The following is a 16,373-nucleotide window of genomic DNA, read 5'->3' as shown; positions in this document are numbered from 1 at the left end:
GCATTTCGGGTTCACTTTCTGTACATATTGGGTCTCTTCCTTTTGATTTTGGGGCATTTAGGGGTCACTTCCAGTTGATATTGAACATTCTTGTAAGAACTCGTAACTTCATTGGGTGCCATTCCCCAAAAAATGGTCCTGCGTTCACGCAGAAACTCGTAGCGCCATTGGCTGCCATTTCCAAAAAGGAATCAAAGTTTTAGCGGCCTCTCATTTGCTGTAATTATACCCAGTATTTTAGCGCCCCACAACGGGTGAGCTTTGAACTACATGTAATTTCTCATTTGCATCTGCACAAATTTATCAATGGATTTAGGAGAATGTACCCGTGATTTTATAATCGACAGCAATTTATAATACACAAAACAAATATGTTGATTGAGTATTTGTCCAACTTTATAGCTTCATTTATACTGCTGACACAAATGCCCACCCCTTCCCCAAAAATACTGCTGTCAGGCCAGCCTCCACTCTTAAAAACGCAGTCAAGCTAGCCGCCCCTATTTTGGATCATTGTTTTGCATTATGTAGCGTCAGAGTGCAAGTCCCTTTCTTAAAAAAATAGGGCTGTCTAAATTATCGCGTTAACGGGCGTTAATTATTTTATTTAAATAATCACGTTAAGATATTTGACGCAATTAACGCACATGCCCCACTCAAACAGATTAAAATGACAGCAGTGTCATGTCCACTTGTTACTTGTGTTTTTTGTCTCCCTCTGCTGGCGCTTTGGTGCTACTGATTTTATGGGTTGACATCAACAATGGCGAGCTACTAGTTTATTTTTTGATTGAAAGTTTTACAAATTTTATTAAAATGAAAACATTAAGAGGGGTTTTAATATAAACTTGTACTAACATTTATCTTTTAAGAACTACAAGTCTTTCTATCCATGGGTCGCTTTAACAGAATGTTAATGCCATCTTGTTGATTTATTGTCATAATAAACAAATACAGTACTTATGTAGAGTATGTTGAATGTATAAATCAGTCTTATCTTTCCATTCCAAAAATAATTTACAGAAAAATATGGCATATTTTATAGATGGTTTGAATTGCGATTAATTACGATTAATTAATTTTTAAGCTGTGATTAACTCGATTAAAAATTTTAATCGTTTAACAGCCCTAATAAAACAAACAAACAAACTGGGAGCTATCCAAGAACGTGTCTACTTTAGGGGAACACGGAAGAACCCCTGAACTCAAACTAAAGTATTGTGATGTAAAAATGATCTGGGATTTCAAAATAAAAGTACTGTACTCTGCACTTTCTAGTATGGGCGTCATTTCGCCTGATTTCAAAAATTAACTTAAACGAATCTGGTAGATACCCAATGACCATTCCACTTCTGAAGTACACCATACAAACCCAAGACTCGAACTATGAAATTCAGATTGTACCATTTCAAAATAAAAGTACCTTAAAAATGTTCATTACTTCTGTCATATAGCCCGATTAAAAAATAAATAAATAAATAAATCTAGGCGATATACAAGGACTGTTCCACTTCTGAGGTATACTCGACTACCCCAAGAGTCGAACTAAAATACTATGAAATTCTGATGTACCATTTCAAAATAAAAGCAACTTGAAAATTGTTCACTATTCCTGTCATTTTGCCTGATTTCAAAAATTAATTTAAAAAAATCTGGGAGATATTCAAGGACCGTTTCACTTCTGATGTATACTAGACTAACCCAAGACTCGACCTAAAGTACTGTAAAATTCTGATGTGCCATTTCAAAATAAAAGTACTTTGAAAATTGCCCACTGACCCTCGTTCCAAATGTTAACGATTGGAACAACAGTATGGAACTCGGTCACAAGAGGGCGCCAACTCTCCAACTCTTTTGCCACTTCAGAACTCCTACTTTTTGTGTCATCCAGTGTTATATTATTCATATAAAACTGAAACTGTCGCCAAATCCGATTTTGACATGTTCCATGCAAGGTTGTGTGCACCGGTAGACTGTTGTTTCCTCCGCCTACAAAAGTGCTGGAAGGTCTGAGGGAATTCTGGTGATCCTCCTCCTCCAAATTACAGGTATCCCTTGCCGGTTGGAGACTACAGAAGATTTTTTGTTGTTGCGAATTGCTGGATTATATGTTGAAACCGACCATGTCCACGGCGTAAAGGCAGTGCCCTTTGCAATTTCCATCCATCTAAAGATCACTTTTTCAGCGTGGGATCATGTGGATCATCGTGTTATTTTTCCTGACTGGTCCCGACTGGAGCGCGGGGTGCCAGTTGCCCCACGACTGGAGACCCCAGACGGAGGCGTGTCGCGCCGAGCTGGCCGAGATCATCGTGTTCGCCAAGGTGCTGGCCCTGCACCAGGAACCGTACAACTACCTGCCGTGGCAGAGCCACGCCGACTTGCTGTACTCCGCCGAGATCGAGCTGTTGTGCGATCAGGCGTGGGGAAGCATGCTGGAGGTCCCTGCTGGGTCCAGGTTTAACGTCACGGGTCTGGGTTACTTCTCCTGCTACTCCTACAGTGTGACGCCAAATAACAATTACTACTTCTTCATAAAGTGAGTTTTGTCCCCCTTCTTTTGAAATTGGTGACTTGGCATTATTGACATACATTTGGCGTTCCGCTCTGAGACCCCCAATTTGTCCAAATTTCAAAATTGTCCGATATGCACGTGTGATGCATAATTGAAAAGTTTAAAATGTCAGTTTTCTGGGGGAAGAAAAATTTTGAACAGGAGGGCATTTAAATTTATATATATATATGTATATATATGTATATGTATATATATATATAGGGCCGTCAAAATTATCGCGTTAACAGACGGTAATTAATTTTTAAAATTAATCGCACATGCCTCGCTGAAACATTAAAATGACAGCACAATGAAATGTGTACTTGTTGTGTTTTTCGGAGTTTTGTCGCCCTCTGCTGGCGCTTGGGTGCGACTGATTTTATAGGCTTCAGCACCCATGAGCATTGTGTAAGTAATTATTGGCATCTACAATGGCGGGCTACTAGTTTATTTTTTGATTGAAAATTTTACACATTTTATTAAAACGAAAACATTAAGAGGGACTTTAATATAAAATTTCTATAACTTGTACTAACATTGTACTTGTACTAACACAACTACAAGTCTTTCTATCCATGGATCGCTTTAACAGAATGTTAATAATGGTAATGCCATCTTGTTGATTTATCATTATAATAAACAAATACAGTACTTATGTACCGTATGTTGAATGTATATATCCATCTTGTGTCTCATCTTTCTATTCCAACAATAATTTAAATAAAAATATGGCATATTTTATAGATGGTTTGAATTGCGGTTCATTGCGATTAATTACGATTAATTAATTTTAAGCTGTAATTAACTCGATTAAAAATTTTAATCGTTTGACACCCCTAATACATACATATATATATATATATATATTAAACAGCAAAACCCGAACTGGAAGTGAGAGCATGCGAGAGCAGAATTAAAGACGCCATGATTTTAATTGAGATATTATCGCATACTTACCTCCATAGGCGGAGTTTGGCTTTTGGGACGGGGGGGGCACAACATGCTGATGACCCCAAAACGCAGTGTCAGCAATAAAATTAACTTGCAAGAAAATTTATAAGTTGACAATGAGCGTTTTTTTCCCCCATCATTCTTGAGGGGAATTCTAAATCAGGCTGCTTAGGCAATACTTTTCGTCAAGATTGTCGTCCATTAATTATGGTACGCCCGCCGGTGTCGTGCCAATGTAGTTACCTCAGTCAAAAATAGTATCCCCTGGGCAGAGCCATATGGAGGTAGATTTGTGTCTTTATTATTCAATCAAAAAATAAGTTGCTTCAAAAATATATATATTGTCAAAAACAAAAATCACTTCAATCAAAAAACGAAAAATTTCATATCATTTTCGAATGTATATTGTCAAAAACTAAAATCACTTCAATCAAAAAACGAAAAATTTCATATCATTTCCGAATGTGAAAAAATATTTTAGATTGAAAAATATGCATTTGAACACTTAATTTTTCATTGAAAAAGTTTTCTTTGATTGAAGCAATCCTTTTTGTGTTTGGGCCATATTATGGGTAGGACATTTGTATTTAACTCATTCAATCCCCCCAAAAAGTTGCTTCAATCAAAAAAATTGTTTTCAATCAAAGAAAAAAAAACTTTTGAAAAATAAAATTGCCCTCCGCTAATTTATTTATTTATCTATTTATTCTAAATTATATGCAAAGCAAATGACCGTCTAAGGTGCTAGTCACATGATCTGTTCGAAAAATAATTATGACCCATTATAAAAATATATTTTTTTGTTCATTTCATTCATTTTTATTGCTTTACAACTTTTATATATATATATATATATATATATATATATATATATATATATATATATATATATATAGGAAAGTCAATTTCATGCAATGGCAACTTTCGGCCACCAGGGGGCCCTGGCCCCCCCTTAAAATCCGCTTATGCTTACCTCGTTTAAATCCCAAAACTCCAATTAGCATGTATCATCGAGTGTCAAGACACAGCTGTGAATGGCCACAGCTGGATTTTGGGGGGATTTTATGGGTGAAATATGGTAATATAACAAGGGTCGTGATGCAGAAATCGCAGACATCAATGAGTAATCGAGATGTTGATTCTCATATATTTACCCTTTTTAACATTTTTTTCCCAATTTTTCTTTGTTTGGATGGTTTATTTATCATATAACATATTGGGGAAAATGCGACAGTAACAACAACAAAAATACAATTAATCGATAGGTACGAGGTAGATATCCGTGACATTTTTCATTGTGACGTAATTTGTTTAAAAGTTTAAAATATGTGCGTGAATAATATTTTAAAGTCGTTTTTTTTTTTTTTTTTTTTTTTTTAACTAAATTTTAGACATCAATTAATGATTCTAAGCTAAAAACGACAGACATTTTGAATAATATATATAATTAATTGCCTTCGTTTTATGGCTGGGTTGAAACAAAAGCAGTGCGCGACATCTTTAAACGGGGGTTTTCAGGGTAAAACGGACAAATTAAAAATAGTTTGGGGGCTTAATGCCCCATGAATCTGCTATGGCAGCATATGAACATGTTGTTCTATTAAACACAACAGTTTTTTTGGCTTAAAATACTGCAGTTTCTTTTAAAGAGGAGTGCAAGAGCAGAAACTGCTTTTTCAGTCTTGTCTGTGTTTTCCGCCATATATATTTTGTACTTCATTTGATGCCATTTTAGCAGGTTTTCCCAGATAATTTGTCATGAAAATTCTCAGAATGTCCTTTTTGGGCTACTTTGATGGCTTGCCTCGCAAACACTTACATTAGATTGATTTTGAATCGTTCATGTTCCAAATTTGATTGGCTGTTGGAGGAGTGGGTGTTTGGGTTGCAAGTCTTTATACAACCCCTAGCAAAAAGTATGGAATCACCAGTCTCGGACGAGCACTCACTCAGACATTTTATCATGTAGAACAAACTCAGATAGAAAGCTTGATAAAAAAAATAAAATAAAAAAAAGAATTAGTTCAAAAGTGCAACTCTGTCATTCAGAAACACTTAAGAAAATGAATAAAAAACATTGTGGTGGTCAACTTGTCAAGAGTAAAGAATCTGCATTGGACAAGGTGATGATGCTGGAACTTTTGCTTGGTGCTGTTCCAGTGAGATTTACAAAGATGAAGAAAACATAAAAATTCCCTCAGTCCTTGATGATATGGGGCTGTATGTGAGCAAAGACACTGGGGAGATGGCTGTGGTTAAATCTTCAAAAAAAAAATGCACAAGTTTACATTGAAATTTTAGACAGCTTTCTTATCCCTTTAGTTGAAAATATGTTTGTCATTTTCCAACATGGCAATGCATCATGCCACAGAGCTAAAACTGCTAAAGCATTCCTTGGAGAAAGACTCATCCGGTCAATGTCATAGCCTGCAAATAGCCCAGATCTCAACCCTATTGAAAACCTAAAAAATGGTTGACAGCAAGGCTCCGACCTGCAAGGATGATCTGGCAACTGCAATCTAAGAGAGTTGGCACCAAATTGATGAAGAATACTCATCAAGTCCATGCCTCAGAGACTGCAAGCTGTCATTAAAGCCAGAGGTGGTGCTACTAAATACTAGAGATGCGTTCTGTTTGTTATTTCTTTGTTTGTTTCTCATGATTCCATTTTTTTCCCCTCAGAATGGAATGATTCCATATATATTTCCTTGCACTTGCTCTACAAAAGTAACGTTTACTGACCACCACAATGTTTTTTATTCATTTCTTTTAGTGTTTCTGAATGCTAAAGAGTTGTACTTTTGAACTAACTCATTATTTTTTCAAACTTTTTAACGGAGTTTGTTCTACATGATAAACAGTGGCGCCACCAGGGGGTGGCCAGGGGTGGCCACGGCCACCCCTATAAATTGGCTGGCCACCCCACTGGCCACCCCGCTTGCCACTGTATTGTTAGATCAGTTATGCATTTCATTCCATTCATTCATTCATTCATTTTCCATGCCGCTTTTCCTCACGAGGGTCAAATGAATGCATTTATTTTGTTTTGTTAAATGTAGGGCTGGCAAATGTATCGCGTTAACGGGCGGTAATTTAAAAAAAATAAATAAATAATCACGTGAAAATATTTATCGCAATTAACGCATTCGCGGTACGACTCATTCACGCATTGCCGCAAACAGCCTACAATGGCGGCGTCTTTACTTATATACAGAGACAAGAGGCAGTGTCAAGTAAGTGGAGTAGATACAAGCATTCATTGGGGCCGTGCTTTTATTTGGCAAAAGCTTCGTCATCTCTCCCACAGCAACTATAAACATTGTGGGAAGCAACGGTGGAAGAATGACAGGAGTTGATCTTAACACCCTGTAGTGTACCCAACGCAGAGAAGGTATAGCATTTGCAGCCACCACACACAGTCATGGTTGCACCACTTCCCATCATGCATTTGGGCAGAACAGTTAAGTCGCTACAGTATCATTTACTGAAAGCTCAACAAACACTAGATGGCAATATATAGTCACAATTTACAAACTCACATTTATCCTTTAAGAATAACAAGTCTTTCTATCTGTGGATCCCTTTCACAGAAAGAATGTTAATAATGTTAATGCCATTTTGTGGCTTTATTGTTATAATAAACAAATACTGTACTTATGTACAGTATGTTGAATGTATATATCAGTCTTATCTTTCCATTCCAACTATAATTTACAGAAAAATATGGCATATTTTAGAGATGGTTTGAATTGCGATGAATTATGATTAATTTTTAAGCTGTGATTAACTCGATTAAAAATGTTAAACGTTTGACAGCCCTAGTTAAATGTACACCTTATGCCTAATATATACATAACACAATAAAACAGTTGTTGTGGAACTCAAAATGTTGACTGGACAGTTATGGACTATGCACATTCAAATCATTAGTAACATCAAATATTACACAATACACCAAAGTATATCAGTAGCCGTGTCCTTAAGTGTTCCTGATAGTTTTCCCCTGACCTTTTTACTGCAATAATACAATGAAAACCTGAAATTATGGCTTTTAGTTTTGGCCACCCCAAGATTTTAAGTGGCCCCATCTGGCCACCCCTATGAAAAATTTCTGGAAGTGCCACTGATGATGAAATGTCTGAGTGAGGGCTCGTCCAAGACTGGTGATTCCATACTTTTTGCTAGGGGTTGTACTATCAAGACCAGTAGATCGCTTCCCTTTTTTACGGAGCCCGGAAAGGGAGATCAACAGAAATAAAATAAATTTAAACAATCTGGTGCGCACCAGATGATAGTTTTTGGTGTCGATATCAAACCGATACCGAAATAATGCCGAAATAATGTCTCATATGGATAATATAAATTCAAATGAGCTAAAACATCCATAAAAAAATAAAAGGAATAATTCACAAATAAATCACGTTACAGTAGTTACCCCAAAGAATTGCTAGGGGGACACAAAGCTATACAAATACAGCCAGGTAATCATAGGACGTGTCAATGCAATGTCTATTCCCAAGATACATTTTTCTGGGCTTCTGCACAGATTTTAAAACATTTTATTTATATGTTTTATTACTTTTCTTAGTGACTATTTCTATCCAGTGATGCTGTATTTATATGTGATGAGTTTAGAATTCTTTTTTTTTTTTTTCATGTATCGATCTTTTTATTTGTGCAACACGAGTGATAAGGGTCCTTTCCTCAGTTATCCGAAGCATTTTGGTTTAGAGACAGTTCGAGCTAGGTTCAGAAGGTCTTAATGCGCTTGTTTTTCCGACTTGAGCGAGGCATTAACTTGACGATCTGAACAGGACAAGTCGCATAGAAGTGGACCATTACAAATCCAATCTGGGTCACTTTCGTATTTGGTTGAAATCCGACCTGGGCCACATTTATCTAGAATGTGGCGGCGGTCTAAACTTTCACGTCTCCCAAATCGGAATTCATGTAGCAATTACGTGAGCAAAAAGAGAGAGGGCGGCAAGTGGGACAGCACCAATGTAGCTGTGCATTAGCGTTAGCGTCTTGCTCTAACTCGGCTTTTATGCACTACTGTAGGTGGACTTGACCACAGTCTTAAAAAAATAAAATGAAGAAAAGGCTAATCGTTATAATGCTCGGTTTTATTTCTGTGCACCAAATGAGCAATATTTCATTATTGCTCACAGTGGTATGAAAGAGTATCTAAACCAGGGGTGTCCAAACTTTTTGCAAAAGGGGCCAGATTTGGTGTGGTAAAAATGTGGGGGGCCGACCTTGGCTGACGTCCTTTACGCAAAAACAATATATTTAAGCAAATTTTAGCAAGCCATTCTGTGTGTCACATTTGGTTTATTATTATTATTTTTTTAATTAATAATTTCAACAATCTCGCAACTAGCGTTCTCTTTCGACTCGGGCTCTTGCGAAATACTAATGCTGTAAAATTAAACTAGCTTCAAATGTTTCTTCAATTTCTCGCTGCGTGTCTTCCCTGTAATTTTGTTGTGCATGTCAGCGTGTCTTGTTTGGTAATATCGCCTCACATTGAATTATTTAAAAACAGCGACTGTCTCTTTGCAAATGAGGCAGACACAGTTGTTGCGTATTTTATTGAAGAAATAGTCCAATTTCCACCTATCCTTGAAGCGTCAGCCGTCGCAGTCAACTTTTTCTTTGTGGATTGTCGCCATTTTAGAAAATTGGAAGTCAAGGATCACACGGGGTAATGTTGCTTAGAGTGCTGCTGCCTTTTAGTGGGTAACTGAGGAGCAGCATTTAGTGTGTAAGCTACTTCATATGCTGGTAGCAGTACTGCTGACCAATTTATTAAGTCTGTGTGCGGGCCAGACGTTACTGATCTTATGACAGAGGCTGGGGGCCGGATGAAATTTGACCGCGGGCCGCATTTGGCCCCCGGGCCGCACTTTGGACATGTCTGATCTAAACCTTTTGGAATCTCTCACATTTCTGCATAAAATCACCATCAAATGTGATCTGATCTTTGTCAAAATCACACAGATGAAAAAAAACAGTGTCTGCATTAACTAAAACCACCCAAACATTTATAGGTTTTCATATTTTAATGAGGACAGCATGCAAACAATGACAGAAGGGGGAAAAATAAGTAAGTGAACCCTCTGCCTAAGGAGACTTAAAGAGCAATTAAAACCATTTTTTACCAAACAATTTAAGTCAGTTGTGTGCCCAATCACTGATGAGTGGTTCAAAGCTGCCCTGCCCACTATAAAACACAAACCTGGAAAGAATTGTCTTGATGAGAAGCATTGTCTGATGTGCATCATGGCTCGGTCAAAAGAGTTGTCTGAAGGATTGTTGCTTTGTATAAAGCTGGGAAAGGATAAAAAAAACATCTCTCAAAGTCTGGATGTACATCAAATCGACAGTCAGAGAAGTTGTCTACAAATGGAGAGTTTGGCACTTTTGCTTCCCACCAAAGATGACGTCAAGAGTTCAGCGCAGAATACTCAGAAAGGTAAAAAAGAACCGTAGAGTGTCTGCTAAAGACTTACAGAAATCCCAGGCACAGTCACACATCAACTACATATATGTAAAACTATGGCCAAGAATGGTGTTCATGGGAGGACTCAGCAGAGGAAGCCACTGCTGTCTAAAAAAAACCATTGTTGCTCGTTTAATGTTCGCAAAAAGGCACCTGGACATTCCACAGAAGTTCTGGCAAAATATTTTGTGGACTGATGAAACCAAAGTTCGATTGTTTGGGAGTAACACACATCGTCACGTGTGGAGGAAAAAAATCGAACAGCTCACCAACATTAACATCTCCTCATGACCGTGAAGCATGGTGAAGGGAGCATCATGATTTGGGGCTGTTTTGCTGCCTCAGGGCCTGGACAACTTGCAATCATGAATGGAAGAATGAATTCAAAAGTTTTGCAGCAAAACCTGAGGCCGTCTGTCAGACATTTGAAACCCAAAAGAGGATGAATTCTGCAACAAGACAAAATACAGAAGTAAATTAACTTCAGAATGGTTTCAGAAGAACAAAATACACGTTCTGGAGTGGCCAAGTCCAAGTCCAGTCTTGAACCCCATTGACATGCTGTGGCATGACCTAAGGACAGCGATTCATGCCAGACATCCCAGGAATCTCGCTGAACTACAGCAGTTTTGTAGAGAAGAATGGGCCAAGATTAGTCCTGATCAATGTGCCAGACTCATCTGCAGCTACAGGAAGCGTCTGTTTGAATTTATTGCTAATTTTAATATGATGGTTCACTGACTTATTTCCCCCCTTCTGTCACTGTTTGCATACTATCCTCGTGAAAACATGAAAACCTATAAATGTTTGGGTGGTTTTAGTTAAAGCAGACACTGTTTTTTCATCTGTGCGATTTTGACAAAGATCAAATCACATTTGATGGTGATTTTATGCAGGAATGTGAGAAATTCCAAAAGGTCCAGATACTTTTTCATTCCACTGTACATATACTTGCGAGACAATCAGAGTACCGACAGTTGATAAAATCCACTATTTGTGCTGACCAAAGTCCCCGTTGGACGATAAGGAGCATGTGCTACGTTCCCGAACAGGTGTTAGCAATTGTTCCGTCACATTTTGTTTTTTTTTTAGTCGCACAGATGAGATGTCTGATATTGAGAAGGGGTGCTGGAAAACATTCTTGGTGTGTAATGTTTTGCAGTCCCTCCGCACAAAGCCAACAACAGCAGTGCATTGTTCTAATGCATCGTAGAGACGGATGTGTGTGAACATGTGCTTGGACAACACTTTTCTTCGCACTATTGTGTTGGTCAAACATTCGTTTAACTTGTTTATTCTCCCGAGGGGAGAAAAAAAGATACGATGTATTTTTCATCGTGCCAAAGTCGATTGGGTGCCAAAGTCGGACATTTTTTTTTAACAACACCAAATTCAGAAAATGACTAATAACTCCCCCATACAACGTTCAATCTTTTTCATATTTGGCATGTACGTGATGTATCCCAGCCTGAACTCAACTTCATTGAAATATCAACCATTAGGCCTGGCGCCCCCTGCTGGGAACAGGAAATGGCCTTTTTTACGAGACCGACTCCTCCTCGAAGGGAACCCCCCCAAAAAAAATCACCGAAAAGAAATTGGACAAATGAACACAGGACTCCCGAGGGCCCGTTGAGTCCTGCTTGCAGGGCTAGTTTTTATTGATTTGGGTGGATACACGGCCCTCTAGTCTACCTCATTTCACACGGCTGAATCCATCAGCTCCCTGTTAAGACCAGCATAAGCTAAGTTTTTGTTTGTGCTAATGATTTTTTTGAATGCATTTGTAATTTACTTTAAAGGTATATTTAGCCATTTTTTGTGGGAATATGTGTCTGAGCCATTTGTTAAGAGCATTGTAAAAAGCGTTAGCATTTTATAGCATTTAAGCTAGCGGACTTTTGCTATGTAAGTTAGCCAATTGTTCTTTTGTTGTACATACAGTGCCTTGCAAAAGTATTCGGCCCCCTTGAATCTTGCAACCTTTCGCCACATTTCAGGCTTCAAACATAAAGATATGAAATTTAATTTTTTTGTCAAGAATCAACAACAAGTGGGACACAATTGTGAAGTGGAACAACATTTATTGGATAATTTAAACTTTTTTAACAAATAAAAAACTGAAAAGTGGGGCGTGCAATATTATTCGGCCCCTTTACTTTCAGTGCAGCAAACTCACTCCAGAAGTTCAGTGAGGATCTCTGAATGGTCCAATGTTGTCCTAAATGACCGATGATGATAAATTGAATCCACCTGTGTGTAATCAAGTCTCCGTATAAATGCACCTGCTCTGTGATAGTCTCAGGGTTCTCTTTAAAGTGCAGAGAGCATTATGAAAACCAAGGAACACACCAGGCAGGTCCGAGATACTGTTGTGGAGAAGTTTAAAGCCAGATTTGGATACAAAAAGATTTCCCAAGCTTTAAACATCTCAAGGAGCACTGTGCAAGCCATCATATTGAAATGGAAGGAGCATCAGACCACTGCAAATCTACCAAGACCCGGCCGTCCTTCCAAACTTTCTTCTTCTTGAACTAAGTAGTTCATCGATTAATCGACTACTAAAATAATCGATCGCTGCAGCCCTATTTTGAATGAACAAATGTTCCCAGTCTAAATAGATTGGGCGCCCATCACCGTCAATGGCAGCCTTAGAGTTACCTGAGACACTATTATGGTGGAAGATTTTGGTAGCAACTTGTTGGTCCCATTTTTTTTAAACATTGCCACCTTTTTAAAACGATATCTCTATTCTTGGCAGGAGCTAATCGATAACCTTTTGGGATATAAAGTATCACGATATATCACCATTTCGATATTTTGTCACACCCCTATAATCCAGTGCGGCTTATCTGTGAACAAATGCCGTTTTCGTGTCACATTTTGTGGGTGGCGGCTTATGAACAGGAGCGCCTTATAGTGCGAAAATTACGGTAAATGTACCAGAAATAGTAGAAAGAAGAAGAATGCTACTCTATGTAGTTAATACATAATATAATCTATTGAACATTTTTCAACACTGTCCAACAAAAGCAGATTTACGAGTGTGATTAATGTAAAGCAACGAGCTATAGTTAGAATTTATAGACATCTGGAGTCCATTGCATCCCCTTTAGAAGACATCAAAATGTTAGTTGTTTGTACAAGAGACCGAGTATGTGTTGATAAGGTTAGAGGTCAGTGGTGAACAAATTGACTTTGCTGTAATGGTTACGCTACAAAAATGCAGCATCATGTCAGTGTTTCCAATCTCTTTGAGTTGTATGTTATTCTTCTGACATAGAATCTTTAACATATAGGCTAATGTTTTGACAGTGCACATGAGAACCAGCCAGCAGACTCATTTTAAGATCCCAGTTGCATTCTTCTCCATACTTGCCACATCCTGGGAACATTTGCCCGTGATTGATCGGAACAACTATTTTTGTCTCTCTGCGGTTTTGTTGGACAGGAAATAGTTGTCCAGTGGAACTCGTGATGAGAATGAAAACTTCATGAAAACTTGTTGACGAGGCCTTCAGTTGATGATTATTAGTTTATTTATTTCATATTGCACACGTTGGTTTTGAAGGCAAGCTAGTGTGTGTGGTCATGTGACGGTATCGTTCGATTTTATTTACTTCAGTGTCAGTGGCGGATCCACCAGGGTGGCATGGGGAGGGCAACTGCCACCCAGGGCCGGCCCAGCCTATACGCAGACTATGCAGCTGCTTAGGGCCCCTGACCACTAGGGGGCCTCCAATCTGGCAATTGTTTAATTTATATTCTATTTTATTGACTAAAGTTTGCTTTATTTGACTTTTGTGAGTTTTGATACTTGATTACAAGCTTTAAAAAATGTTCTTCTTTAAGTTCTTTCTTTCCTCTTTTAGAAAAACGTTTGGCGATATCTACTGTAAGTACTGACAATCACTTGGGGTGAGAAGTTTGAAGTATGCAGTGCAACAAAATCTGATTAATATACAAAATATGGACGTATGGGTTGGATTGCATGTATGGGTTTCACAGTACACTGCGACGAAATGTTGGGCCAAAAATATGGGCCCCTTTGCATTATTTTGCTTAGGGCCCCCAAATGGCCTGGGCCGGCCCTGCTGCCATACTAAAAGATAAGCTTGCCACTCCAATTGCCACCCCAGTCGGCATTGATGAAAACTTGAAGAAAAATGTGATATTTACTGCTATCATTTAAGTACTGGTGTAAGTGAGGATCCTTAGTTCCTGCGCTGGCGATGTACACGGATTTGCGCGTAAGTCTAAGTTAACCCTTTAAATACCTCAAAACTCCCTCTAAATGAAAATATATATACCAAAAACATGTACAGTGGGGCAAATAAGTATTTAGTCAACCACTAATTGTGCAAGTTCTCCCACTTGAAAATATTAGTGAGGCCTATAATTGTCAACATGGGTAAACCTCAACCATGAGAGACAGAATGTGGAAAAAAAAAACAGAAAATCACATTGTTTGATTTTTAAAGAATTTATTTGCAAATCATGGTGGAAAATAAGTATTTGGTCAATACCAAAAGTTCATCTCAATACTTTGTTATGTACCCTTTGTTGGCAATAACGGAGGCCAAACGTTTTCTGTAACTCTTCACAAGCTTTTCAGACACTTTTGCTGGTATTTTGGCCCATTCCTCCATGCAGATCTCCTCTTGAGCAGTGATGTTTTGGGGCTGTTGTTGGGCAACACGGACTTTCAACTCCCTCCTCAGATTTTCTATGGGGTTGAGATCTGGAGACTGGCTAGGCCACTCCAGGACCTTGAAATGGCCACTCCTTTGTTGCCCTGGCTGTGTGTTTGGGATCATTGTCACACTGAAAGACCCAGCCACGTCTCATCTTCAACATCCTTGCTGATGGAAGGAGATTTTCACTCAAAATCTCTCAATACATGGCCCCATTCATTCTTTCCTTTACACTGATCACTCGTCCTGGTCCCTTTGCAGAAAAACAGCCCCAAAGCAAGATTGTTTCCACCCCCATGCTTCACAGTGGGCATGGTGTTCTTCGGATGCAATTCAGTATTCTTTCTCCTCCAAACACGAGAACCCGTGTTTCTACCAAAAAGTTCTATTTTGGTTTCATCTGACCATAACACATTCTCCCAGTCCTCTTCTGGATCACCCAAATGCTCTCTAGCGAACCGTGGACGGGCCTGGACGTGTACTGGCTTCAGCAGTGGGATACGTCTGGCAGTGCAGGATTTGAGTCCCTGGTAGCGCATTGTGTTACTGATAGTAGCCTTTGTTACTGTGGTCCCAGCTCTCTGTAGGTCATTCACTAGGTCCCCCCGTGTGGTTCTGGGATTTTTACTCACCGTTCTTGTTATCATTTTGACGCCACGGGGTGAGATCTTGCATGGAGCCCCAGATTGAGGGAGATTATCAAGTGATCTTATATGTCTTCCATTTTCTAATAATTGAATGAAAGAATGAATGAAATATTTATTTTCATCATTATCATTGACAATTACAAAATGTAATATGATTTGCCCGAAGGAAGAAATAACCGAAGAAAGACAAGGGCAGACGGGAGAAGCATATGCTTATCATTTTCCCGTCCCCCATACAGCTAAAGACGCACAATCAAAACATGGTAGAGTTGCATACATCACATTTCATGAGCTTTTCCTTTTTCACATGAATTATCTGAGATAAGTTGCTTGTGGGAGTACGGAAGGGTGCGTCTGCGCACAGCTACAGCTGAATGCAAGAATTGCTCCCACGGTTGATTTCTTTACACCAAGCGTTTTACCTATTGCAGATTCAGTCTTCCCAGCCTGGTGCAGGTCTACAATTTTGTCTCTGGTGTCATTCGACAGCTCTTTGGTCTTGGCCACAGTGGATTTTGGAGTGTGACTGACTGAGATTGTGGACAGGTGTCTTTTATACCGTTAATGAGTTAAAACAGGTGCCATTAATACAGGTAACGAGTGAAGCCTAGTTATACCTCGTTAGAAGAAGTTAGACCTCTTTGACAGCCAGAAATCTTGCTTGTTTTTATTTCCACTCTAATTTGGAAATAAATTCTTTAAAACTCAAACAATATGATTTTCTGTTTTTTTACTCCACATTCTGTCTCTCATGGTTGAGGTTTACCCATGTTGACAATTACAGCCCTCTCTAATCTTTTCAAGTAGGAGAACTTGCACAATTGGTGGTTGACTAAATACTTATTTGCCCCTCTGTGTAATAGCTAAAGATAGCACCACCATGTTCATAGGTAGCATAGGCATGTAAAATAGTATTTCTTGTTGTTGTTCTTCCCCTCTTTTTGTCTACTTCCTTCCTATCTGTACCCCCATAATTTCTTCCCATTGGCTGCTTTCTCCTAATGAATAAAACAATGAGCAAC

The 16,373-nt window shown here is 38.6% G+C and overlaps 1 protein-coding gene across 2 annotated transcripts in view; it reads left to right on the top strand.

Annotated features, from left to right (window-relative positions):
* ccdc3b (coiled-coil domain containing 3b) overlaps positions 1–16,373 on the top strand; it is a 35,348-nt gene that overhangs the window by 6,342 nt on the left and 12,633 nt on the right. The window contains exon 2 of one of the 2 annotated variants that reach the window (XM_057846630.1): positions 2,049–2,539. In XM_057846630.1, coding sequence (XP_057702613.1) covers positions 2,196–2,539 — 344 coding nt within the window. In that variant the 5' untranslated portion in view covers positions 2,049–2,195. Of the gene's footprint in view, positions 1–1,866; positions 2,540–16,373 lie in introns of those variants that run through there. The other variant, XM_057846629.1, reaches the window with a different exon arrangement.

Source organism: Corythoichthys intestinalis, chromosome 9, assembly GCF_030265065.1.
Source record: "Corythoichthys intestinalis isolate RoL2023-P3 chromosome 9, ASM3026506v1, whole genome shotgun sequence".
NCBI lineage: Eukaryota > Metazoa > Chordata > Actinopteri > Syngnathiformes > Syngnathidae > Corythoichthys > Corythoichthys intestinalis.
Note: the sequence above shows the minus strand (reverse complement) of the source record. Positions and strands in the feature narration are given on the sequence as shown.